Genomic DNA, 25,024 nt, shown 5'->3' on the forward strand with positions numbered 1-25,024 from the left:
CATAGCCAGCAGGAAGATGCAGAAGTGCCACTGTCCTCGGCGTCCTCTCAGTGTCGCAGGACGGCGTGGAAAGGGAGCCGGGAGGGGGCCCAGGCCTGGGGCGCTCAGAGGGGAAGCCCACAGCCCCGCTGCCCAGGGGCCTGGCACCCACAGCTGGGTATGGCTGTCCGGGCTCCGTGGAGGCCACAGAAGGAGCCTCTGCAGATTGGAAGCTAGGGCCAGTGGGAGTACGGTGCCAGTGGGCACGCACTGGGCACGATGCCAGGAACAAGACCCCGCCTCGCTCAAAGACGTCAGCATCACACACACTTCCGGGCAGAAGAGGACCTACGTGAGCCAAGGGGCTATACCTCAGTTTCCCCAGCTGCCAGGGGCTGAGCAGAAAAAGGGAGCAGGGACCGGGTCCAGGGTCCCAGCTGGGCAGTGTGGGCCCTCCAATCGGGGTCTGGTGGATGGGCACGCGGCTCAGGGGGCTTGTTCAGAGCACTCTGTCCCCCCCCCCAACCCCTGCTGCCCAGGGCCATGGCCGGCTCTTCCCGTACCCAGAGCCCTCCATGGGCAACAGCACTGCCATCCCTGGGGCCGCACGTTGGTCCTTCAACAGGGACCTGCCTTCTGTGGAGGGGTGCAGGCTCCTGCTCAGGACACGCGGTCCTGTGCCCGGACCTGCACAGGCGGGCGGCAGGGGGGAGGGGTCAGACCCCCAGGCCCTGGGCCCTCACCTCCAACCCCTCTCGCCCCAGGCCTCCGGCTCTGCGCCCACCTCCAGACAGCGCTGCTGTGGACACAGAGACGTCCCTGAGGAAAGTGCTCTGCAGAGCACCCCCGCAGCCTCTCCAACCCCCGGGGCCTGCAGGGCTCTCCTCCTTTCCAAGCACACCCTTCTCCCAAGCTCAGGAATGCCACTGGATAAAAATACCCACAGACGGAGATCACCAGGCCCGGCCTGTCTGTGGGCTCTGAGCTGCCAGGCAGCAGGCTGACCACCATGGCCCAGGCTGGAGGGGGCCTGGGCTTTCAGGCCGGATGCCAGGTGACCCTCTCGTGAGTGCCTGCCCTGCTGGCTGCCGGGGTGGGGGGAGGGGCTGAGACAGACCCCAGTGGCCCTGCCCACCCACTCGACCCTTCTACCATCCAAGAGCAGCTGAACCATCCGGGGTCTGAGCTCTGGGGTAAGGGGGCAGAGAAATAAGGCAAGGCTCTGCCTGGGACAATCTAGGAAGGCTTCCTGGAGGAGAAGCCTGTGGTTCTGGGCAGCAGGGCTTTAAGGCCTGAGCAGCCAGATCAAACGCCTGTGAACCTGGCCACCCCACCCCCAGGGGGAGCAGTGCTAGGACGCGGAGGGTCCGTTCACCAGCCACAGTAGCGCCTCTGGGCTGGGCCTTGCCTGGGTTCCCGCTCCCTTCTGCCCAGTGGTACCTCCCCTTTCCTTCCAGGACAAACGGGTCAGCATCACAACCCCTGGCCACCCAAAGGGGCCTCCGCAGGCCTACCTGGATTCCGGCCTGCTGGAGGAAGGAACGGCAGGCTCCTGAGTCAGACATATCACCTCCCCGTTCTGAGCCCTCAGGCTTGCACACGGCACCACTCATCCCCCTCCACTTGCATGGGGGAGGTAAGGAGAGCCAGGGCCCTGTGCCCCAGCACCCTCACCCAGCCAGTGCCCACGAGCGCCCAGAGAAGGGGCCCAGTGTCACCCGGGCCAGGCAGCAAAAGACCAACCATCACAGAACCCAGGTCCCGTCACAAGCGTAGAAGGCGTGTGTACAAAGACGGGGTTCGGGTCACGCCATGTCGCTGGTGGTCACCCAGCCCCCACAGCTGCTGCCAGTCAAGACCGCCCTGCCCTCCATGACATTTGGGGTTGCTCACAGCACCTGGGAGGCCTCGGGAGAGGAACTGGTGGCCCTCACTGCCCCCAGGAGGTGTGCACTCTCGCCCCACGTGCCCTCAGGACTAGAGCCTCCTCCAGGCTCTGCCCCCCGCGCTGAGGCCCTTCCTGGCAGAGTGCAGCCGTGCCCACCTGGCCCACCACGCAATAACCAAATCCACGGGATCGGAGTTCAAAGGGTCTGGACGGTACAGTTCTCTGTGTCCTCTCCTCCAGCCGTGGGGGCCGGAGCACAGGGGCTTCCAGAAACTTCCGTGTGGCATCTCCCCCAGGGCCTACGCGTGGCGCCCCCTGCTCCTCCTGGGCCTGGTGCCCTCCCCGTGCACACTGCTGTCCTCGGATACCACCTCCCACTTCACAGGAGCCCGACGTGGGCTTGTCCCGGCCACATCAATCTCTCCAGGGAACAGAGTCTTGAGTCCCAGGACGTGCCACACCGGCCAAAAGCTCGTTTCGAATGTGAGTCTGAGAAGGGCCTCAGAGCTTACCTGTGCCCATTGCCCAGCTGGGGACCCTGTCAAGAGCGGCCACTCGAGCACGGGGCCCGTGCATCGGCCCCTCTCTATTCAGACCACGCCCCCGGAACACAGACACCTGTCCCCCAGGAGCTGGTAAACAAGGACTCTTGGGCTCCCGGCCGGCCCACACCTGCTTTTTCACATCCCCGGGGCACGAGGGCCGGGGAACCCCTTCACACTGGCAAAGGTGTCCAGCACGGGAGGAGTGACCTCAGGACTGGCTTTTGCAGGAGGAGGGTTCTGAGCCCCTGACTCTGGGAAGCAAGGACACCAGGCGCGCCAGGCGGAACTGGGACCCCTGGGGGTGCGGCGCTCCAGGCCCCGGCTGCTTCGCGGGACGTGACCTGTTTCCAGCCCTGCGGCTGCCCACCGTTCCCAGGACGCCCCACAGCAGGGGCTGCTGCCTCTGTACCCATGACAGGGAGGGAGGGCCAGGCAGGGAGGTGCAGGGGTTTCCTGGGATGGCCCTAACACAGCCCCATGGACATCCACTGTCCCCCAGTCCCGGAGGCCGAAGCGCGAGGTTCAGGCGTGGGCAGGGCGGGGCCCCCTGAGGCCTCTCTCCTCGTGTGTGGACAGCCGTGCTCTCCCCGGGTCCTCACGGGGTCGTCCCTCTGTGCGTATCTGTGTTCTGATGTCCTCTTGTCATAAAGACCCCAGTCACAGGGGATCAGGGCCACCGCGGTGACCCCATTTTACCTTGATCACCTCTTTCGAGGCCCTCTAAATGCAGCCACACTGTGGGGCCCAGGGGTCAGGGCTTTGCCATAAGTTTCAACCCAAACGCAGAGCACATGCCACCCCTTACACAGCACACGACATCCGCCGACAGCCAGGCCCTGAGGCCTCAGTGTCTCTGCCCCTGCTAGTCACCAGCAGGTCACCCCATGGGCACCGAGCAGCCCTGAGACACCTCATGTCTGTCTTCCCTCGGACCGCCCCCCAGCCCTGTCCCGGCCCCCGTGACACCCTGATGCCAGATATGGTCCCAGTGTGGGGCCGCCGGGAGCTCAAGGGGTCCCTCCTGTCCCTGTGGCACCTTGGCACCCCCACAGGTGCAAGTAGAGCCCACCGGGAGCCACTGATTCAGGGCCAGGTGCAGTCAAATGTTCTTTCCCACCCAAGCGAGCCTGCCGGAAGGTGCCACCTGCCTGCCAAGCCTGCCACGGAGGAAGGGCTACACAGAGTGCTGGAGAACGTGCCACGGCTGCCAGGCCATGGGCTGTGCTCGGACATGAAGCCCCATCCCCTGCCCACGCCCCCTGCACCGCCTGGCCAGCCCGCATCCTGCGCCGGTGGCCTCCTCGCCCCAGACCCCGGCGTGCGCTCAGGGCTCCTGCTGACCCAGGCTCCAAATTCTCCCACCCTGGACCATCCCTCTCCTCCCGCCACCTTCCATGAGGTCTCCCCCATCCCGGGCTGGCAGCCTGACATATGGGACGCCTCTCATCCCCCAACTAAGCCCAGCCACGACCCGAGGGACCAGGACCCAGAGAAGGTGACACAGGGAGAGGCACCAAAAGGAATTCCCAGCTTCACCCAGAATCAGGGCAGAGGGACAGGTGGAGAGGTGCAAAGGGGATGGTGGGATGAGACCAGACAGCCGTCCTCCTCTGTGTCCCGCCAGCCATGCACCCCACAAAACCGCCAGGCGGACCCCCAGCACATCGGTGATAACACTCGCTCGCTGTGAGGTGCGGCCAAAGCCACTTTGGGGACCCAGGAACGGCAGGGTGGAGGGAGGACGGGGCCAGCACCACCCAGCTGAGTCTGAGAGCCAGGGCCCTCTCCACTCCCCCCAGGCCCTCCCTCAAGCTCTCAGAGGCACCGGATCTCGGCTGCTCATGGTGGGGGGGGGCTCTGCACCTGCCCCGGTGGGAGCATCCTGGGACGCAGGAGAGCCGAGTGCCCAGGGCCCATGGGAGGCCGGGTCCAGGCTGCATGGGTAGGAGGCGGGATGAGGAGACAAAGGTCTGCACGTGTCATCCTGAAGCTCCCGAGAGCTGGGGTGGGGGGGTAGCGGGGAGGCAGGAGAGAAGGTGGGTGAAGAGGGAAAAGGGGGAGGAAGAGCAGGAAGAGGGGAGGTGGGGTTCCCTGCAGCTGCCAGAACTAGAAGCCTCTCAGCCAGTCAGGGAAGGACAGGCGCCCCTGCAGGTCCACAGCAGAGGGTGGAGGCCCGGCCAGGGCCAGGGCGTGGAGGTTGCCATGGGAACCCTGCTCCCTCCTGGGTCTGGGCATCTTCCCTAACAGGGGGCTCCACGGAGGCCCATTAGCAGGGAGACCAGGACCCCTATGGCCTCAGCTAGACTGGGAGCCAGCACACAGTGGGGATACAAAAGGTCTCGGAAGGCTGGGGGGCCTGGGGGCAGGAAGCCCGAGCGAGCGGGGCAGCAGAGTCCTGCCCCCTGACCCCAGGAGCCGGGGCAGGCCAGGCACACACAGGAAAGGCTGCTCTCCTGGCGGCTGGCCGGAGCAGGGGTTCCCCGAAGAGGAGAGGGACAGGATATCCTGGCCCACTTCCCCAGCTGCGCCTGGGAGAGCGTGCCCAGCCTCGCAGGGCCCCGCGGGACAGTGGGTCCCACAACCACCCCCTGCCGGGCCCTCCAAGGCCAGAGAATGAGCTTGGCCACCCACAGCGACAGTCCTGCCCCTTTCAGAGTGACTCTGCAAGGACGGACCTTTCTCTCGCACTATCTCAGACGCTTCTGAGAGCCACACCGGGCCAGAGAGGCCGCTGTCCACCCTGCTCATGGGGCTGCGACTGGGCTCTGGCCACTCAGCCACAGGCCACTCCTGCAATCCCAGCTTAAAGGCCAGGTCCCCTCAAAAGACTGGCCAATTCAGAGACTGTCCAGAGCCTGCTGACCTAGAGATGTTAGGGGGAAGGAGGCACCTTCCAGCTAAGCCTCGTGCCCTGCCTGGCCAGGGTCACCTCCAGCCCCAGCCCGCAGCTGGGGCACTGCAATGGCTGTCCACTCCCCAGGGCCACGGCATACCTCTCACCGGGCAGGGCCCAGAACAGGAAGTGACTGACCCAAGGTCACACGGCCACTCTAGGAGCATCCCTTCCTGGCTCACCCCCGCAGGGCAGACGCTCAGCCACTATCCCCGGGAGTCACCCCTGCCCGCCAGCTCCTGGAGAGGCCGGGCAACGGCAACTCTGCTGAGCAAACTTCCGAGAGCTAAACAATCAGAATCAGGAAGAAAACACAAGTGTAAGCAGAGACTTCCTCTGGGGTGCGGCGAGCCCTCTTCCTCCACACGGCACCACCACCGCCACGACCAGGGAGCCCGGGCCACGCACGCCCACAGGCCTGCACCCCCAGGATGGGAACCAGTGGGGCTTCTGGAGGCCCCTGGCCCTGGCAGCCGTCCAGGGGTGGGGAGGCACCGCGACACTGCCTGGAGGCCCTCCAGGCACACCTCCCTGCCTTGGCCCGGAGCTGTCTGCTGGGCACCTGGCTGCGGAGTCCAAGCCCTGGGCTTCTTCGGCGAGGGCTAGGAGGCAAGCAGCCCATGTGAACAGTGGCACCCACAAACCTGATGTTGGCTGGACATTGACACAGCCGGTGTCTGACTCGTGGTACCTCTCGGACTCCGTGCACGCAAACACTCCCCTATGCCCCGAGACAAGCCACTGCTGCAGCCACGGGCAGGGCCGTGCTCGCCCCCAGATCAGCCACGGTCATGGTGCACGCACCCTCTGATGCTGTGGCAGGTGGGGGCTGGGGTGTGGAAGAGGCTTCAAGACCAGGGCCCATCCATGACTCTGGGGACATAGTCCCCGAGACCTGCCCTCCTGCTGTGGAAGCCCACCTCCTCTGCACAGGGGCGAGCACCCCTGATACCACCTACCCTCACAGAGGAGCCCAAGTGTGAGCTGAGGCCGCCCCCCCTCCCCTGCTCAAGACGATGCTGCAAGCCAGCCGGGGTCTGGCTCCCACTGCACCCCTGCGGCCCAGCGGCCGCTGCCAGCAAGAGAAAAATTGGTCCTGAAGCACACCCCCCCCCAGCTAGGTCTCTCCCGCCCACTGGCCAGCCAAGGCAGCAGGGATGAGCACCTGTCACCACCAATAGGAAACCAGAGGGAGGCCCCCCCATGCAGCCCCCAGCAGAGCCCCCCACCCCCATGATCAGCGTGGGGATGGCCAAGCGAGGGCTCCCAGGCCAGAGGCTGGCACCGTACCAAGAGGCTGCGGGCTGGGCCGCCAGGAAGTGGAACCACGGCACGGCAGGGGAGGATTCCAGGCAGGCAGCAGGGAGGGTGGCCCTGAGGAGGTAACTTCCTTGTACCCCCACCCCCGAGGAATGGAGTGGCCTGCCCTGCCCCGCACAGGCATTCCACAGCGGGCATTGGAACCACCTGGGTCACAGAGGGCCAGGTGCCGCCTGTGAGGTCCTGTTCCCCCAGCACACAGCTTCCGCCAATGAAGCGTTAGAAACACGGGCCCAATCCCGCCCCTGCCCCGGAGCCCTGTCCGGCCTCCTCTGCTTCAGAAGCCTGGTCCCCTGACGGGGGTGGGGCATTCCCCACAGCCACGCTGACCCCTTGGGGAACATCACTCAGCCTGCCACCCTCTGGGCCAGCCCCGCGCCTGCTGGCCCAGGAGACTCCCCGCACGTGGCCTGCCCTGACCTGGGACATGTTGCTGCCACCAGCAGGAGCTTGGGACTCTCCCCTCCTGGGGACTCCTGAGTCTAAGGAGTTCCCTCCTCTGCACCCAAGGGCAAGCTCCCCTGGCACATGTCCTTTCCCAGAAGGATTAACACCTGGACCGTCCTTCCAGGGAGGAGCAGAGCCAACTACTGGGCTTGGGCAACCTCCCCCCTCATGCCTGGGCAGAGTTAGTGGGAAGCTTCCCCACCCGCCCAGGGTCGACCCACACCGCCCCTGAACGTCAAGGGACAGGCTCCTCAGAGTTGCTGTTTTCCCCCATTAACTTCTTCTTCCCTCCAGGCAGCCCTGAGTCGCCGCGGCGGCAGGTGGCAGGAGACAGGGTCCCCCCACGCCCCTCTGCAGCCCCGCGGGAAGCCCCTGGGTGACGCGCGCGCCGGCCCAGCGGCAATACTCACACAGCGAAGTGGTAGACGAAGCATTTCCAGCCGGTGGGGCGCTCGAGGAAGTTGTAGACGCGGCCCTGGATGTGGGTGCGCGCGAGGAGCGGGCGGCGTGCGCTGTAGATGGAGACGCGCGGGTCGAGGCTCACCGGCGGCCGCGACGCAAGGTCCGCGGCGGTCGGGGGCGCGGTGGGGGACGCGAGGGGCGCGGGGCCCGCAGCGCCGGGCGGCGCGATGGGCGCGTAGAGCGCGCCGCCCGCCGGGCCGCCCTCCGCCAGCTCCAGCGAGAAGGGACACTTCTTGGCCAGGCCCGTGCTGCCCCGCCGGGAGCCCGGCAGGCGGCCGCAGCCCCAGCGCTTCTTGTCGGGCCTGGGCGGGGAGGAGGCCGCGGCCATGGCCTGGCAGGGCCCGCGGGGGGCCGGCCGGGCGGCGGCACCGGGAGCTGTGGCGAGGGCGGGCGCCGGGGGCGCAGTGCGCGCGGCCGCTGCTGCCAGCCCGGCCGCGGGGGGCCGCTACCCGCCCCGCCTGGGCGTGGGGGCGGGGCCGGAGGGGGTGGTGGCCGCGGGCCGGTCCCCGGGGATGACGCGGCCCGCCCCTGGCCAGAAGCCCCGCCCGGACCAACCGGCGCTCCCGAGCGCCCCAGCCGGAGCCCGAGCCTGGGAGCGCTCGCCCACTCGCCTGCTGGGTCCGGCCCGGTCTGTTCCCACCTGTTCCTCCCGCCTTTTTGCGTTCACTTGCTCCGCCTGCCTGCCCCCTCCCGCTCTCCTCTGCTCTGCCTCACTTGCGCGCACGTGCGCTCCCCACCCCCCCACGCACACCTGCTTGCCCAGTAAGGAACCCCCAGCTGAGCAGGGAGTAAGGCCAGGGGCCGCAGGTGCAGCGGCTGCTAACCGCGAGGCCAGGGCAGGAGAGCCGGGTAGGACACGGGCATCCACTACACTGGAGAGAGGCTAGGGTTAGTGGGGAAAGGCGGGCACCCTAGGGCACACGCAGACTGACCCTCTTGACACTAGGAGGGCGGCCTGTTAGCTCCTCCAACTATGAGCACCCCCGTTCACTGTGCCCGCCCATTCACGCTGTGGGTGGAGAAAAATGCTGTAGGGTCAGTGCCCACTAGGGGCCATGCGACCCGGGAGGCAAGCTCGGGCCATTGTCAGTCAGGCACCTCCCATGGGAGCCCTGCCCATGGGGGCTGTGGGGCCTACTGGAGGCAGCCGGTAGGGGTGTAGGCAGGGTTTGACCGCTGGGCAGGTCGCAGCAAGGCGTTTTCGAGGCCTTGGGGACGTGCAGAACGGGTGTCTTGCCCTCCTCGAGCTCTGCCCTGGGCTTGCCACTGTGCCCCATGGATTTCCCTGGACGCTGGGGGTGGGGGTTTAGAGGTGGGACGGGATCAGGTTTGTGAGGTCTCCACATGGCCTCTGCCCATCGCTTGCTGGTATTTGGTTCCATGCTCGTTGGGGTGCAGAGAGGAGGGTGGGGGGAGGGGGACAGAGAAAACAGCCTTCTCTGCACATTGCCCGGGGCAGAGCAACCTTCCTGTGAGGACAGGTAACTGACCAGACGCTTCCCAGGTCTTCACTGAGCACCGCAGGCTGATTTATTTCATGTACCACCCCCCGCCCAGCAGAAAACCAGCTCTTGGTGGCTGGAGCAAAGTTCCAGCCCTTCACCCCGGAATCCCCACACAGCCAGCTGTTTGTATTTGCAGAAAAATGAACGAAGTGGGTCCCAGCCTGTGCAGGGTGCTTTGGAGACTGTGGGGCCGCTGAGGCCAGGGAGCCTTTCTGGGGAGTACAGACTGGCAGCCAGCCAGAGGGAGGCGGAGAGTCTGCCTCCGCAGGGCCCCGGGGACAGGCCAGGGCACACAGGGGGCATTCGGTCAGTCCTTTCAGTGTCTGCACAACCACATCGCTGTCCGAAGGTGGAAGACCATCTTGTAACAGGTGGCGTTGGAACAATTGGAGAGCCACAGCGGAAGGGGGAAAGTACGTTAGGATCCACCCCACCCGAGACACACGGAGCAGGTTTCGGAGGGATCAGAGGCTTAGCTACAAAAGTCGAGATGAGGTCACGGGGCTTCTGCGAGCAAGTCTCGGGGAATTCCACAGCCACCTGTAGCAGGGAAAACATGTCCAACGGGGCTTGACCTCAAGACAATAGCTGAAATTAGCAAAGTCACAAAGACCAATGAGCAGCTGGAAAGAGTCTTTACGACTTACACGGCAGGTCAAGGATTAACAGCACCGGCTCGTTCAGAACATCTCACATGGGACAGACGGTGGCAGACAGCCTTCGGAAAAGTGGGCCGCAGACACGAAGAGCTCCCAGGAAAAGGGGGAGCCCGCGATTTTGCACTTTGAAAAAAGGAGCAACGTCCCTGGTAACAAGAAAAATGCAAATGAAAAGTACAGGCCGATACCATTGCTCCCCTATCTGATTGGCAGACGTCCAGACGTTTGACCGGCCACACATTCCTCGGGCGAGGCCCCGGGGGGTCCGCGCGCACGCATCACCAGTGGGCGGGGGGCCTGGCGCTATTAGCCAGCGCGCCAGTTGACCCCTCGGGTTAGCTCCACTTCCAGGAACTGACCCAAAGCCCTGTGGGAAAACAGAAAGCGAAGTGAGCCGTGCTAGTCACATCAGAAAACCCCGCAGATGACAAGAAAGTCCCTCTGGTAGCTGAACAGAGCGTCGCGCAGCCACCCGGGCACCCGTCGTCAGTGTTTTCACCAGCGTGCGAAGGAACCCAGCCCAAAGAACTGCACTGTCACTAGTAACATGAGCGTTCTTCCTTTGGGGTTCTGGGGGTGACGTTAGACCCCTAAGGAGCCAAGACCAGAGAACGAGGAAACCTGAGAAGTACAAACCCATCCTTAAATTCGAATCGGGATCATTGGTGTCAACCCATGTGCTCTTTTATCTGCAAACAAAATTACTCTCTAGCCCCATCCACCGAAAAGTTTCAGGGGGGGCCGTCCACAGCAGGACAGTCTGAGCGTGAAACAGAGTCATGGAGTAAACGCCATCCAACGTCTTACAGAACCACTCGTGCGTGACGATGCTGCGAGAAATCCTCACTGACCATTTGCGGGGTGCTCGGGCCCCTGATTCTGGAACCGAGTCCGGAAGGATCCTGCCCGCCCCTTTGGCACTGACCTTCAGGGGGAAGAAGCCGCAGGTGCCGGGGCCACGCTCGGCCCTACTTCCTCCTGCGGTTGTGGGTCCTGTGATGTCGGAACGGCTTTGAAGCCTACGGCAGGCAGGGCGGGGCGCGCACTCAGGGCAGAGATTAGACCCAACGGCCTCTGAATTGGCCATTGTTGGCTGGCCGCTAAATAGGGTCCCGACACGACCAGCTTGACTTTTGTGTCTGTCTCCATATTTCTTAAATTATGACAGGTTGCCGCCCAGGCACCTGGGGAGGCTTCTTGGAGGGCCACGTGCCCTGCTGGGGCCACAGGGAGGGGGAGAAAGTGAGTGGTTCTCGGGGTGCCCTGAGCCATGCAGGAAGCTGCTCCGGGGATCCTGGGCTGTGGCCGGGGGGCTGCCGAGAGCTCCCTGCCAGCTCTGAGGAGCTGGGGGCGGCCCAGGGAGAGGCCCGAGGCCCTGGGCTGACAGGTGGGAGCTGGGGTAGGGGGGTGAGGCCAGGCGTGCAGGCATGGCGAGCAGGGTTGGGACTTACTGGGCTCGGGGAAGGAAGGGCCCAGGGTCAGGGCGAGGGCAGGGCAGCCCACGGGAGCAGGGGTACAAGCCTGACCCAGCCCACTGGCTCGCCCCCTGCCCTTCAGGATGCCCTTCCTGCCCACAGCCCCCTCCCCAGGCTGAACACTGCCCTCGGCTCCCTCGGTGGCCCTCCGCTCTCCACACCCACCCCACTCCTTCCATGGGGCCAGAGGGTCGTCAGAAACACTTGGGTCAACTGAGGCCGCTGACAGGTGGGTGTGTGGCTGCGGCGAGGTCTGGGGGCCGGGGAAGGCAGGACCAGAGGCTTTCCGGCTGGCGGCCTCCTTCAGCTCGACTTCTGATTCAGCCTCCAGTCCTCATGGAGCTCGGTCTGCATGCCAGGCACGCTGTTCATGCAGGGGCTGTGCCCTCCTGGGGGTTGGGGTGCACAGGGGGAGGGGATGCGGAAAACAGAGGGAGCCACAGGAGGGGGTGGGCAGGCTGTGAGGACAACCCCCGAAGAAGGCCTGACGGGGACACATCGACGGAGATGTTTCGAGGGCCGTGCAGAATGGACTAGACTGTCCAAGCTGGGGGGGGGGGCAGGTGCTACCACTCCATCTTCCTCAAGCTAACGAGTCTCGTCTGGCTGCTGAGCGTCCTCAGCCTGCGCCCTGGGGAAGGTGGCCTTGCCCCGCCCGGCCCCGCTCTTAGCCCCTCTCCAGCCTGGCCCACAGTTGCCCCTCAGCCCTAGACGCGCGCCCCCCACGGAGACTCCTGCTGTGCTGGTCGGCGGGGACAGCACCCACGAGGCAGGTGCCCTGGACTCTGGCGGCACACGAGCTCCCTGCCCAGAAACAGACGCAGGGGGGCTGGGGGGCCCAAGAATCGGCATTTCAGTGAGTTCCCCATCCTCCCACGCCGGGGACACTGAGCGTCCCCACGTCTGGGCACTGCACTGGGACAGAGGCCAGAGGGGAGTCGTTCCTCGCTGAGCTGACCGCAGCCCTCCCGCTCATGGGCGGTGTGAACGCCTCTCCACAGAGCTGACCAGCTCCGACCGTGGGCCCGGCTCGGCGCAGGGGAGGCCTCGCGCGGCGGGTCTCACAGCCCAGCAGGACAGACCGAGCTGGACCCGCCATCACTGCACGGGCACCAGGGAGGCGGGAACTGGACGGTCCCCTGCCCTGTCCCCTCCATTCGCCCCTCCCTTCCGAGGCACGAGGCTGAGAGCTGTGCGTGTGCGCGTGTGTCACGCCCGTGTGCAGATACGGTACATACATGTGTGTACCACACAAGCCCTGTCGTGACCACAGCGGGACTGGAGTGCCCTGTCCACACCCCGAAGGAGGACAGCCTTGGAGCAGCAGGGTCTGGTGGGGTAGGAAGCAAGAGTCACTCGGACGAGAGGCCAGCATGTCAGTGTTGGGGGCGGGAACCACCCGCTTGGGCCGTGCCTACACCCCAGCCGGCCGGGGCCCCGCCCGCCGCATCACACGCCCACACTCACCCCCCCAGGCCAAGACACGGCCGACATCCCGTGGGCGAGTGGGGAGCTCCCCCTGTGTCTTCTTTGGTCTGAGGTTAGGTCATCGGCCACCACCGCCTTCCCCAGCTCCTTTCCTGCTCGGGGAAGTCCCCAGACGGCTCTCAGGGCACAGCCCGGCCCAAGGGCAGCCCTTCCCCTCACTCGCGGGGGCACCTGGCACTTGCTTTGTGCTGGGGGGTTCAGCTTTGGAAGGGTGTCGTGGCCGGGCCCTGAGAACCCTTGGGTCCCCTTTAGTCCCCCCACCAGCCTTTGAGCCCCCCTCCCCTTCCCAGTGAAAGTCCTGGGGAGCAGCCCTGAGAATCCGAAGTCTCAGTAACGAGGGTCCAAGGCAGCGAGAGCCGGGCAGGGTCCCCCTCACAGCGGCCCTGGATGCGGTCCCTCGGGGCAGAGAACTCAGCCTGGGGACTTGGGCTCAGCTCCCAGGTGGCCGGGCCACCTGCTAACACCTTTGCTGGAGATTTGCACCAGCTGCTGGCAAAATCCAGACTCGATGTTAGGCGGCCCGTCCAGCTGTTGTAAGGTGCACGGCCTGGTGCCTTTTGGTGAAATCACCCCAAAAACGTGCCGCCTCACTCACCCTCATCCTTTGCTTTCCTGGGTGACCTGACAGGGTGAAGTCAGGGGCTCTCTACGCCAGGTAGGGCCCCGGGGAGTGTGGGCCAGGAGCCGGACAGGCCCCACTTCTGATGACCAAGAGCCACCGTCACAGGGCACCCACCCAAGAGAACGGCCCATATCCCTGCACGTGGCCTCTGCCCCCCGAGCTCTAGGGCCAGCTGACGCACCAGCAGCCCCTCCTGCTGGACAGGCAGGTGGGCGTCCCTGGCCACTCAGAGAATGGAGGGCAGGGGGCCTGGACTAGGTGGTCTGTCCCCAACCCTTCAAGGCCACGGAGGCCGCTTCCCGGCCAGGGTCCTTGTCCACACGGCGGGTGCTGCTGGTCTGGCACCTGAGCCAACAGGCGGGCCCTCTGAAGCAGCCCCTGGGGCCTGTCTCGGAGCCAGAGCCAGCGTGGGCCTCGGCCAAGAGTGGACTTGGAGGGGGCAGGTGAGCGGGTCAGGTGGAGGCTGGCAGGGAGGCCAGGGTGACGGAGCCAACAGCAAGACGGGATGAATGGAGAGGAAGAGGCAGGGATGACTCAGCCAGCGTGCCAGTATTTACTGGGCGCCTACTGAGTTCCCAGCCTTGCTTGGCGAGAGCGCAGGGAGAGCCCCGTGAGCGGAAGGCCGGGCCTGGCCCATGGCGGTAGAGATCTCGCCGGTGAGATAGACAGACCAAGGGAGAGGCCCCACGGGAACCTCGCAGGCTGTGCACAGCGCCTCGCCCAGCCCCTCCCCTCCTCCCCCCACAGCTACCTGGGGCCTGAGAGAGCTGTCCTCACAGCAGGTGGGCTGAGACTGACTCACTCACGTCTGTGCGTCTGGGTGCCCAAGAGGAGGCGGTGAATGGGGAGGGGGTGGCTGGAGAGAGGAATGGATGCATGGGTGGGTGGGTGGGTTGAGGGATGGACAGACGGACGGACAGATATGGGTGGATGGGAGGATGGATGGATGATGGATGGATGAGTGGATGGGTGGGTGGGTGGATGGACAAACGGACAGACGGACAGTTGGATGGATGGATACACAGCTGGACGGCTGGACTGGTGGATGGATGGGGGTGGGTAGAGAATGGATGAGGGCAGATGGACAACATTTCCCTCAGTTACCTGCACAAACATTACCTTTATGATGATGTTGTCCTGGACACGACCATTTAAAAATAAACCCCCCCACCAGAGCTTCTCCCCTGCTTTTTCACGGCCATGTTAATCACTCCTTTCTTTTATGTAGTTCTGGTCCATTTCATTGTTCATTGTCCGTGTCCCGCCTGACGCCGCGCAGTGTTGGCGCGTGGCCGTTGCTCAATGACTGTTTGGTGACAGAGGGAGCAGAAGGTGATGCATGGCTGGGGGAGTGGGCGGGTGCCCGGGGCCAGGAGTGGGGCGTCCACGGACCCGGCCTTCAGTAAGGCTCGCAGACCCTGGGCAAAGGAGACTTGGCTTCTTGGCCTCAGGGGCCCAGAGGACGGAGACAGAAGGGGGCAACTGAAGACTGGCCGGGCTGTGGTCCCCTGACCGGATGCCCACACCCTGGAACTCCAGCTGCACCTGCAGGGCAAGACCTGCGTGTCCACACACACACACAGACACAGACACAGACTGACACACACACAGACACACACACACACACACAGACACACACACACACACAGACACACTGACATGCAGACACACACACACACACACACACAGACACAGACTGACACACACACAGACACACACACACACAGACACACACACACACTGACATGCAGACACACACACACACAGACACAGACTGACACACACAGACATACACACAGACACAGACTGACACACACACACACAGACACACAGACACACAGACACACTGACACACACAGACACACAGATACACACAGACACACACACAGACACGCACGCACACACACGCACACCCGGACCCTGCACTGGACGCTCGCCTCCCCAGAGCCCTGGGGCACGGGGCGGGGCCTGCAGTGATCCCAAGGACGCAGGGCTCTGTTCCGACCCCACAGGCCCGGCGGGTGGTGGTGTCACGAGCTCATCTCGCATGGGGCCTGGGCGCCTCCGCTGTCCAAGGAGGGTCACCCTGCACGCAGGCGCACGCACGTGCAGGAGGGACAGACTCAGAGCGCTCCGGCGTGTGCGGGAGCCCCTCCCCGGCCCAGCCCCCGTAGCGACCCCTGCTCCAACAGCCTGAGCGCTGGGCCGCCCCACAGGCTGGAGGAGGTGCTCCTTTATTTGCAGGGCTGCGTTTGACCTCCAGCACCCTCCAAGGGGTGGGCCTGTCTCTGCCTGCAGCTCCAGAAGGCTCCGGACGAGATGGCGGGAAGGAGAGGGTGAGCCTAAGCCGGACTCTGCATCTGGGGGCCTTCCCTGCATCTGGGCCAGCTCGACGCCCCCTCCCGGCGTGGACAGAGACGCTGGCGCCTGGCAGAGAGGTGGCCAACCGCAGGGGGAGCCTGTGAGGCCAGGGGCCAGAGGCCTCGCTGCCTCCCTCTGTCCCTTCCTTCGCTGTTCCCCACTCCTGGGGACGGAGGACAAGGATCCACCCAGCAGACACAGGATCCTGGGCTGAGATCCTGAAGGTCACTCAGGAGGACCCTGGCTGGGGCCGTGGGGGACGAGGGCCTCGAGGGCAGCTTCACAGCCGCGGGTCCCAGAGCGGTCAGGAGGGGTGGCTGGGTCCGCTGAGTCCTGTGGGTGGTGCTGCAGTCCGGGGAGTGCGGGGAGGCGGGTGGGGGTCTGGGCTGCTCTGCATGGGTGATCCTGAAACCCACGGAGCTCTTGGCCTCCTCTGGGGGTGCTTGGGTCGGCATGGCAGCTGTGGTCGGTGGTCCTGTCCTGCAGAGCCTGCCCTGCCCTCTCCAACTGGGAGTGGCCAGAGGGAGCACTTCTGTCCCTTCCTGTCCGAGGGTCCCTGAGTCTGAACCTCATGCAGACCTGGGGAGGCTTAGGGTTGGAGGACACCCAGGGCCAGTGGGGCCCTCTGTGGCTCGTGGCTTTTGTGGCTTTTATGCTGAGACAAAGGAGCAAAGGTGGCCAGAGGACTGCCAACCTTCCTGCAAATTAAACCCTGCGTGGCCGGTGGCAGGCGTGGGGCAGGGCTTCCTGTCCAGGCCACATGAGATGCTGGCGCCCTCCTTCCCAGGCCTCGGCTGTGCCTCTGTGGGTGTCTGGGGTTAGCCTGCGCCCCCGGGGGTTCTGCCATTCCAGGGACAGTGGCCTGGGGGCTGTCCCACTTTCTGCCAACATGGCCACTCCCCAAAGCAGGTGTCACGCAAGCACAGTGCCGTCTGTTGCGTGTGACGCTGGCCGCCCCCGGGCCGAATGTACAGTGAGGGAGGCTGGCTCGGATGTCCCTCCGGCACCGGGTCGGCCCTCCCCGCTAGGGGTGCCCCAGTCCCAGCTGAGCTCGCCCCGTCCCTGCCCCGTGGCAGCTCACGCACAGACGCAGGCCCCTGCACACTTGCTTGGTTCCCCAGCAGCTGTGGGCTGAGCCCGGGAGGCTCCAGGGGCCTCAGTGGCCCACAGCTTCAAGCAGGAAGCAGACGGACAGCAAACAAATACGTGGAAAGTCACCCCGGAGGGCCCGGTTCCCCAGATAGTAACACCAGGGAGCCAGGAAGAGAGACCCAGCAGGACCCGCGCTGGTGAGGTGGCGGCAGGGGGACAGCAGAAGGGAGATGGGGACAAGGGAGCAAAGGGGAGTCCAGATGCCTGGAGAGAGGGAGGTGGGGGATGGCCAGGAGGGGGCAGGGGCTGCAGGTTGGTTTGTGTTCTGTGCGACAAGAGGGAGCCATGGAGAGTTGTAGGCAGAAGAGGAGTGTGGCCTGGTATTGGGAGGGAGTCGCAGGGGAGGAGTGTCCAGGAGGCCGAGCTAGAGGGGCAGGACGGAAACAGATGAAGGAAGGGGGCCAAGACTGCCCTGCCCCATAGGCTGGAGAGTCTGGGGACACCCCGTCACTCCCCACATTCCCCCAACACTGGCAGGACCCCCGGCAGCTCCAGGCCCCCGGCTGCAGGGTGGGTGTGAGCCCAGGCTGGCCTTTTGGAGTTGGGGACTGGCCCAGCAGAGCCCCCAAGCCGCCCACCTTACCAGGGCTGCAGTCCAGCCCTCAGCACACACCGTCTGTACGGGGCCCTTTCAGAATCTGGTCCACAGGCCCTCAGGCCCCAAGGGCTTGCGGGTTCCACGTACCTCAGGAAACTGAGGGGCCTCAGAAAGCCCCTCTCCCCCTGGGTGGGCTCCTGGCCACGCTACAGGCAGTGCCCCAGGCCCTGATCTGAGCCCTCCAGTCCAGGGGCAAAGCTGGCCTCCAGCACCCAGACCGGCTCTGCCAGCCCTGACCCCGCATGTGGTCTTGGGGCGCCATCTGGTGGCCAATGGGCCAGACTGGAGACTCCCTGGGGTCCCAGAGGGCAGGGCCTGGATGCTGTCCCCCAGGCCCCCCGGAGCTCAGGGAATGAGGGGTTCCTGGGAGGCAGTCTGGTGAGGGGCTTACAGAAGTGTCATCCAGGCTCTGTTGTCAGGTGTGACCCACCAGTTCCCAGAAGCTGGACTACCCAGGGGCCCATTTTTCAGAGAAACTGAGGCCCTGAGTGGTTCAGGATACTCTGGGAGTGAGCCCAGGACTCGGGGATTCCCGACAGCACCGCCCCCGCCCCTACACACACACCCCAGCACTCTGTCCTGCTCTGCAAGAAGACAGTGCCCACGGTGGCTCACCTGCAGGACCGCGCGCCCCAGGACGTGGAAGACGGCGCCCACGGCGGCTCACCTGCAAGACTGCGCGCCCCGGGACATGGCCGGGTGCCTGGGCCGCACACCCCAGGGTCAGCCCTTCCTGCTGCCTGGAGAGAGAAACTGAGGTATGTCGGGTGTGACACTGACCAGTCTCAGCCCCGGGCCACCCGTGGAGGGCATGACAGCAAGCAAGGTGGCCTGGTAGCCATCCCTATAGGGGCCACCTGTGGGAATCCAGGGCGGCAGGGCCAGTTGGGCCGGAAAGGCTGGCCCTCCTCACCAGGGGCTTTGGCCACAGTAAGCCTGTGGGTCTGCCCGTGCCCCAATCAGGTGTCACCCATGCTGGTCACGGCATTGGCTGTCCCTGTGCCGGGGTGAAGGGCGGAGAGAAGGAGGGGCATAGAGCTGGCTGACAGGCACCCCCTGCGGCGGGCAGCCTCCACTCTGCTCAAAGGCCAGAAGCTGCATGTCAGAGCACCAGGGAGAAGCCAGGCAGGTAGGTGCCCCAAGCAGCCAGCCTCCTGGGTAGGTGCTGAGGGAGGGGACGGGCACCGGCCACAGCCCTGACTCTTGTCTCAGTCACGGGGTCTGGAGCCCGGAGAGAATCCTGCCTTCCTGGGGCTGTGGAGGGATGGACTCCCTGTGGGTGAAGCAGGGCCTTTGGGAAGGGGAGGCCCCTCTGCCCCGGGCCAGGCCAGTGCTTGGGGTGGGTCTGGGCAGGAGGGGTGGACCCGAGGCCTTGGGTCCTGGACTTTGAGGCAGCGTCTGCCCAAACCACCTGGAAAGCAGTCGGGGGCTCTAGCCGGCATCTGTCCGGGTGGGGGGCTCACCTGCATGGCCCTCTCCCGGCTCTGCGCCCTCTGTGCCTGTCCCAGGGAGACCCTCATGTGGGGGACTGAGGGGCCACCGCCTGCAGAGCTTGGTGTGGGGCTGGTGGGAGCCTTCTCGTTACTGCTCTCTCCCTGTATCTCAAGGAGGGAGAGAAGGGCCCAGAGAGTCTGAGGGGCTTGCCCAAGGTCACACAGCTGGGGGAGGAGCTGGACCGAGACCCCCTGGGGCCTGGCTGCTTGGCTGAGCCCACCCTGGGGCCACTTCCCTGATGGCCTCTGAGAAGGGGTGGCCATTTGTCCCCCAGATGACAGCCCCCAGTACCTTTGCTGCCAGGGCTGGAGATTCTGCCTCAGTTTCCCTGGTCAGGATTTGTGGGATGGGTTCCAACCAGGGGTGACATAAGATCCCACCCCCAACTTCCTTGACACCCCCATACCTCTCCAGGAACAAGGGGGCATTAAGACCCGGACAGCTGCTCATGCAAATCCCCGCCCGTTTGCATACCCTTCCCGCTGGCCCTATTTGCCTGGCCTCTGGCACCGTGCCGCCCCCAGCACCCAGCACAACGCCCAAATGCCCCCTCGGGCCACAGGCTGAAGTGTGGGGTGAGGGGTGGCAGCTGTGGTCCCAGGGATGGCGAAGCTGGTGCTCCACACTCCTGCTCAGGACCACCTGTCCCGTCAGTGAGGACAGAGCCCCGGAGTCGGAGGAGGAACCCCAGCGGCCGACCAAGCTGTCCCCGCCAGGCCCCCTCCCCAGCCCAGGCAGCCTGAGGCTTATGGGGTTTGAGCAGGTCACTGTTGTCCAGGCCCCAAACCCCACACCCTCCCTCCCCCCGCCAGCTGCGCACCTCCTGCTTGCAGGGCGTGTGTCCAGATGTAGCTAGAGGTGGCCATACCGGGCAGCTGGCACGACAGGTCCCGGGCAGGGGTGAGGGCTGCTCCCAGACAGCAGCCCCGCGGTCCCCGTCCTGTCCCCACCTTCCAGTGAGCCACACACTCTCCCCGCATCGCCACCTATACTGTGGGGTGGAGGAATGTCCCCCCGAGCCTCAGGATGGGACTTATCTGGAAAAGGGAGTCTTTGCAGGTGTCATTAGTTAAGATGAGGTCACGGGGGTAGAGGAGGCCCCATCCAGCGACCGGTATCCCTGTGAGACGAGGGATATTTGGACAGAGAGACACAGAAAAGGCCACCACGGAAGGATGGAGGCAGGGGCTGGGGCCCAGGCACGCCTGGAGCCCCCAGGCACCCGGAGGGAGCGTGGCCCTGAGACACTTCAGTGTTGGACTTTTGGAGCGGGGATCACAGGGCTCTGAGCCACCTGGTCTGTGGGACTTGTTATAGGTGCCCTGGCCCGTGCCTTGTCGCCTCCTACACACACACCCAGGCCTTGTCCCCAGACGCCAGCCTCCTATTAAAAGTCAATAATCACCAGCATGGAAAGGCCACATTCAAATCCGGCCCAGGTTCCTGCTCTGGGAGGGGGAAGCCAAGAGCATTTGCATCCCACCCGCCCCGCCCCGGGGCTGTCAGCAGGAGCATCTGAGCCTGGAGGCCCAGCCAGGCCTGGATGCAGGGGGGATGGGGGGCTGGCCCTGGCCTGGGGTCTGCGGGGCACCGGCAAGGCCGCCCACCTGGGCTCCGCGGCCCTCTGGGTTGATGGCTGCAGGGGTGTCCCCCGGCGGCCTCGCACACGATCCCACGCCGTGCGTCACCTCCCTGGGCACCCGCTCTCTGAATTATGAGCAGAGGGTCCTGCCTTGCCTCTTCCAGCTTCTGGGGCTCCAGGTGGTCCTGGGCTTGGGAGCGCATGTTGCCAGCCTCTGCCTGAGCAGTCTCGTGGGCTTCTGCCCTTTTCTTAAGAGGACACCAGTCACTGGGTTAGGGGCCACCCCAACGACCTCATCTTGAGCAATCACCTTTGCAAAGAGCTTATTTCCACGGAAGGTCCCGTTCAAAGGTGCCGGGAGCTGGGACTTAGACGTGTCCTGGGGGACGCAGTGTGGAGGGCCGAGAGGATGTAGGTCCCTGTCGTGCCCGCAGGGCCCCGCCCACCACCCACCACCCACCTGTCCCCTCCTGTGTCCTGTGTACACAGGGGCCCCTCTCTAACAAACAAAGGGTGGGCTGACCAGGGAGCTGCCAGGGGAAAGGGTTTTCACCGAAGGACATGTCTGGGGGGCAGAGGGCCAGCGGGGCTGCCGTGTAAGCTGGGAAACTGGCTCAGCCGGAGGGGGTCTGCCCACAGCCTGCAGGGTGGCGGGGAGACCGGGCTTCACAGGGTGGGTGTCAAGGGGTCAGGGCTGCCCAGCTGTCCTGGGACCCAGGGCCCCTGGGCTCTGGGGAGACCCCTGTCCTGCAGGATCACTCCCCGCACCTAGTTTGCAGAGAACACTGGCTGGAGCCGGGCGGCTGGGAGATGTGGGCTGGTGGGTGGGGGAGAACCTGGGGGTGTCTGCAGCCAGGCAGGCCTTTGGGAGCCAACTCCTCGTCACCTGGGCCGGTCGTGGGCCCCCAGCCCACAGTCCCTGGCGAGTGGGGTGGGGCTGACGTGCCCAACCCGGTGGAGAGAGTCCAGGGTGCAGCGCTGGGCACTGAGCCAGGTGGTGGGCCAGGGCTGGGGCAGGAACGTGGTGGGAAGAGCCCGGGACAGGGTGCCTTCTGCCCTGGGCCTCCTGGCAAGGAGGGGTGGTCTGTCCCTCCCCCACACCCACACAGTCTTCCCCGGGACCCCCTCGGCCCCCTGCACCTGAGCTGCAGGCACTGGCCTGACCTTCTCACCTGCCAGCCCTCCGCCCCACCCAGGCACACCCAGGGTGTCCATCCCCATCCTGGGGCCACCGGGGGTGTGGGGCGGGTGGGCTACATGTCTGGAAGCCCATAAGACTTTCTGGTTTTCTAGAACACCCCCTACCAAAGCCTCTGCAGGAGTGGTGACGGGAGTGGCCGGCCCGAGGCGCCACAGGCGGGGTGAGTAGCAGGACGGGGAGCCAGGTGGAGGGGCCAAGATGACCCCCTCCCCGTCTGGGAAGGGGTGGGGTGTGGGAGGTTCTGGCACCTGAAGCCAGATTACGAAGGGAGGCCTTGCGGATGTCACAGTGGGGCTCTAGGTGGGGCTAGCTGCCGGCGAGGGCCCTGGGGCAGACTCCTGTTGGTGGCTCCCAGTCTCTCCCAGCTCAGCAGCTGGGGAGAAGGGCCTCCCTTGTGAACGCGGCCCCTGGCCCCCAGCAGGGAGGGGGGCAGGGTTCGCCTCTCCTGCCCTCAGAGGTCGGCTCTGTCCCTGCAGAGAGGTCCTCATGCGGGAGGCCGGGGGCACCTGTCCTGGAGGCCCCAGGGCTGCTGGGCCGGGCTCGGGGCCCGGCCTGTGCCGGGGTGAGATCGAATTTGGAGGGTCTGGGAAGAAGCGAGGCAAGGTAAGGGGGCTGCCCTCCCTGCCACGCTGAGGCCGGGCCCCCACGCCCTGGGGGCCAACCTCCAAGCGCTTACTGCCCCTCTGAGCCCCACCTCCTGTCCGAACACGGGACATCCCGTGCCTGCTCACTCTCGGGGGCCGTGCTCACAGCCCCGTGTCGGCAGACGCGCAGAGCTGCCGGTGCCCTCTGGCCACCGCCTCCCATCCCTGCACAGCACATCCGGGACCCCTCCTCTCTGCACCCCCCCACCCACCCCATGGACAGGGAAGCAAGGCCCAGACAGGAGTCAGGGCTGCCTGGGGAATGGGCAGGTCAAGGCAGGTCCCACCCGAGCCCTGGCTTTCTACTGCCGCCCTGCCCGTAAAAGGGTGTCCGCCTCTCCCCTCGTGGGGGCAGCCCCCCATCCCCCAGGGACCAGCACCCCCATGTCCCTTGTGCCAGTGCCCCCCAGGGCCCAAGTGCCCAGCACCCCCATACCCAGTGCCCCCATGCCCAGCACCCCGCCCACCCTGCACCCTGAGGCTGCGGCCATCCTGCCCCGCAGTTCGTGAAGGTGCCCAGCGACGTGGCCCCCTCCGAGCTCTTCGACCTCCTTCTGGCCGAGTGGCACCTGCCTGCTCCCAACCTGGTGGTGTCCCTGGTGGGCGAAGAGCGGCCATTCGCTGTGAAGTCCTGGCTGCGGGATGTCCTGCGCAAGGGGTTGGTGAAGGCAGCTCAGAGCACAGGTGAGGCCCCCCTGGAGCCCCGAGCTGGGAACGCCCAAGCCCACTGGCCCGCACGGCTCCCTCCCTGCAGCGACCGAGGTCCCCCGGCTCCAGGCCTCCCTGAGCAGACCAGACGTGCAGGCGCACCCCATGGTCCTTGGTGAGACGCCCCGTGCCTGTCGGTGGGCCCCCGCTGCCCCATCAGTCTCCGGCAGGGGAGTGATCTGGCTGGACCGTCAGTGGGTCGGAACCAGGTTACTGGGCTCTATGTTCAGGCCGCTGAGCCCGCAGAAAACCCAGTGCAAGGTCATGGGGCTTCCGAGCTCCCTCGCCACAGAGGGGATCCTTGGGGCAGCAAAGGAAAAGCCCGACAGACCCCATGGGGCTGGGGGCTTCATAATTTGGAGAAACCCTCCCAGGCTCCGGTCCCAGGCTCTGGTCCCTGGCCCAGACAGCAGGGTGGAGCCGTGTGGCCTGCTGTCCAGGGTGGCACCAGGGGCCCGCTCCCAGCTGACGCCCGCAGGTGGGAGAGGTGCCGTGGCTCCCATGGGCCTGGGGACCTGGGGACCTGGGCCTGCCAGCTGGCGAGGCAGGACCCGGGGGCTATGGGCACATATGCCACAGGGGCCTGGATCCTGACCAGCGCGCTCTGCGTGGGCCTCGCCCGGTACGTCGGACAGGCCGTGCGGGACCACTCACTGGCCAGCACGTCTGCCAGGGCCCGCGTGGTGGCCATCGGCCTCGCCTCGCTGGGCCGCGTCCTGCACCGTCAGCTTCTGGACAATGCCCAGGTAAGCATCTGTCTTGGTGCACCACAGCCGCTGGGCAAGGTGGACCTGAGAGGCAAGGAGGGGCCCAGGGCCCCCAAGTATCCCCCAGGGTGGGAGGGAGGTCTGCCGAGGAAGCCACCAATGCAGTCTCAAAGGCTGACTGCAGTGCCCCATCTGCCGCCCTGCCCTCCGGCAAGCATCTCCTGAGGCCCTCTGTATTCCAGGCCTGCTGTGGACACAGTAGCCCTGCCCCAGGGGCTCCCGGGCTCTGGGAGTGGGGCAGGGACCCTGCAGTGTTAAGACACTGAGGGGAATCTGTGGGAGGGGAGCAGGGAGAGGGAAGAGGGAGAGGAGGGAGGAGAGAGGAGGGGTGGGGGAGGTGAAGGGTGAGCAGGGGAGAAGGGGAGGGGGAGGAAGAGGGAAAGGAAGGGGAAGAAGGGGGAGGAGGGGAAAGATGAGGAAAGGAGAGGAAGGAGAGGATGCAGAGGAGGGGAGGGGAGGGAGAGGAGGAAGGGGGAGGAGAAAGGAAAGGGGAGAGGAGAAGGGAGGAGGAGAGGGGGAGGAGAGAGAGGAAAGAAGAGGAGGGGAGGAGAAAGAAGAAAAGAAAGCAGGAGGGAGGAGGAGAGGGGGCAGAGAGAGGAGGAGGGGGAGCCCGGCATGCGACCAGCAGGTGGCAGCATTGCCTGGGAAGAGTGTGGGGAGGGGTCCGCCAGGCTCCCAGCCAGCACAGACCGACCCTCTGCCCTGGCCAGGACCAAGGCCCGGAGGGTCACCAGCAAGCCTGGGCAACCCTGGGTGAGCGGCCTCGGCTCCCAGCCCAGGGTCTGCTTAAGGCAGGGCCAGGGAGTGAGGGGAGCTTCCTGAGACCCTGGTTCTGTCTGGAGGACCCACTCCTCGCCCCACCTGCCCCTGGGCCCCTGCACCAGCTGCACAGCCCTCCCTCTGGCTGGGGGTGGGAACAGGCCCAGGCAGACCCGGCTGGCGAGGGCTGGCGAGGCCTGGCCCCGGCCTCATGCTGTGTGCGGGGGTGGGGGTCCAGGAGAACAGCCCTGTCCACTACCCCATGGACGAGGGCAGCAGCCAGGGCCCCCTCTGCTTGCTGGACAACAACCAGGCCCACTTCATCCTGGTGGAGCCTGGGCCCCCTGGGAAGGAGGACGGGCTGACGGAGCTGAGGCTGAGGCTGGAGAAGCACATCTCGGAGCAGAGAACTGGCTACGGGGGTGAGGCCTGCCCTGGGGAGGTCACGGTGGGGGGCGGTCCTGGGGGGGGGGGG

At 65.6% G+C, this 25,024-nt stretch overlaps 2 protein-coding genes across 2 annotated transcripts in view; one reads left to right on the forward strand and one right to left on the reverse strand.

Moving 5' to 3' along the window:
* KCNQ1 (potassium voltage-gated channel subfamily Q member 1) overlaps positions 1 to 7,876 on the reverse strand; it is a 334,785-nt gene extending 326,909 nt beyond the window's left edge. Inside the window, exon 1 of the mRNA XM_040639632.1 lies at positions 7,483 to 7,876. Within this exon, the coding sequence (XP_040495566.1) occupies positions 7,483 to 7,862 (380 nt within the window). The 5' untranslated portion in view covers positions 7,863 to 7,876. The remainder of the gene's footprint in view (positions 1 to 7,482) is intronic.
* Positions 7,877 to 19,491: 11,615 nt separating this feature from the next.
* The window catches only part of TRPM5 (transient receptor potential cation channel subfamily M member 5), an 18,324-nt gene continuing 12,791 nt past the window's right edge, over positions 19,492 to 25,024 (forward strand). The window contains exons 1-5 of the mRNA XM_040638793.1: positions 19,492 to 19,541; positions 22,148 to 22,274; positions 22,819 to 22,999; positions 23,603 to 23,769; positions 24,788 to 24,971. Coding sequence (XP_040494727.1) covers positions 19,492 to 19,541; positions 22,148 to 22,274; positions 22,819 to 22,999; positions 23,603 to 23,769; positions 24,788 to 24,971 — 709 coding nt within the window. The remainder of the gene's footprint in view (positions 19,542 to 22,147; positions 22,275 to 22,818; positions 23,000 to 23,602; positions 23,770 to 24,787; positions 24,972 to 25,024) is intronic.

Source organism: Ursus maritimus, unplaced genomic scaffold (assembly GCF_017311325.1).
Source record: "Ursus maritimus isolate PB19 unplaced genomic scaffold, ASM1731132v1 scaffold_23, whole genome shotgun sequence".
NCBI classification, from domain to species: Eukaryota; Metazoa; Chordata; class Mammalia; order Carnivora; family Ursidae; genus Ursus; species Ursus maritimus.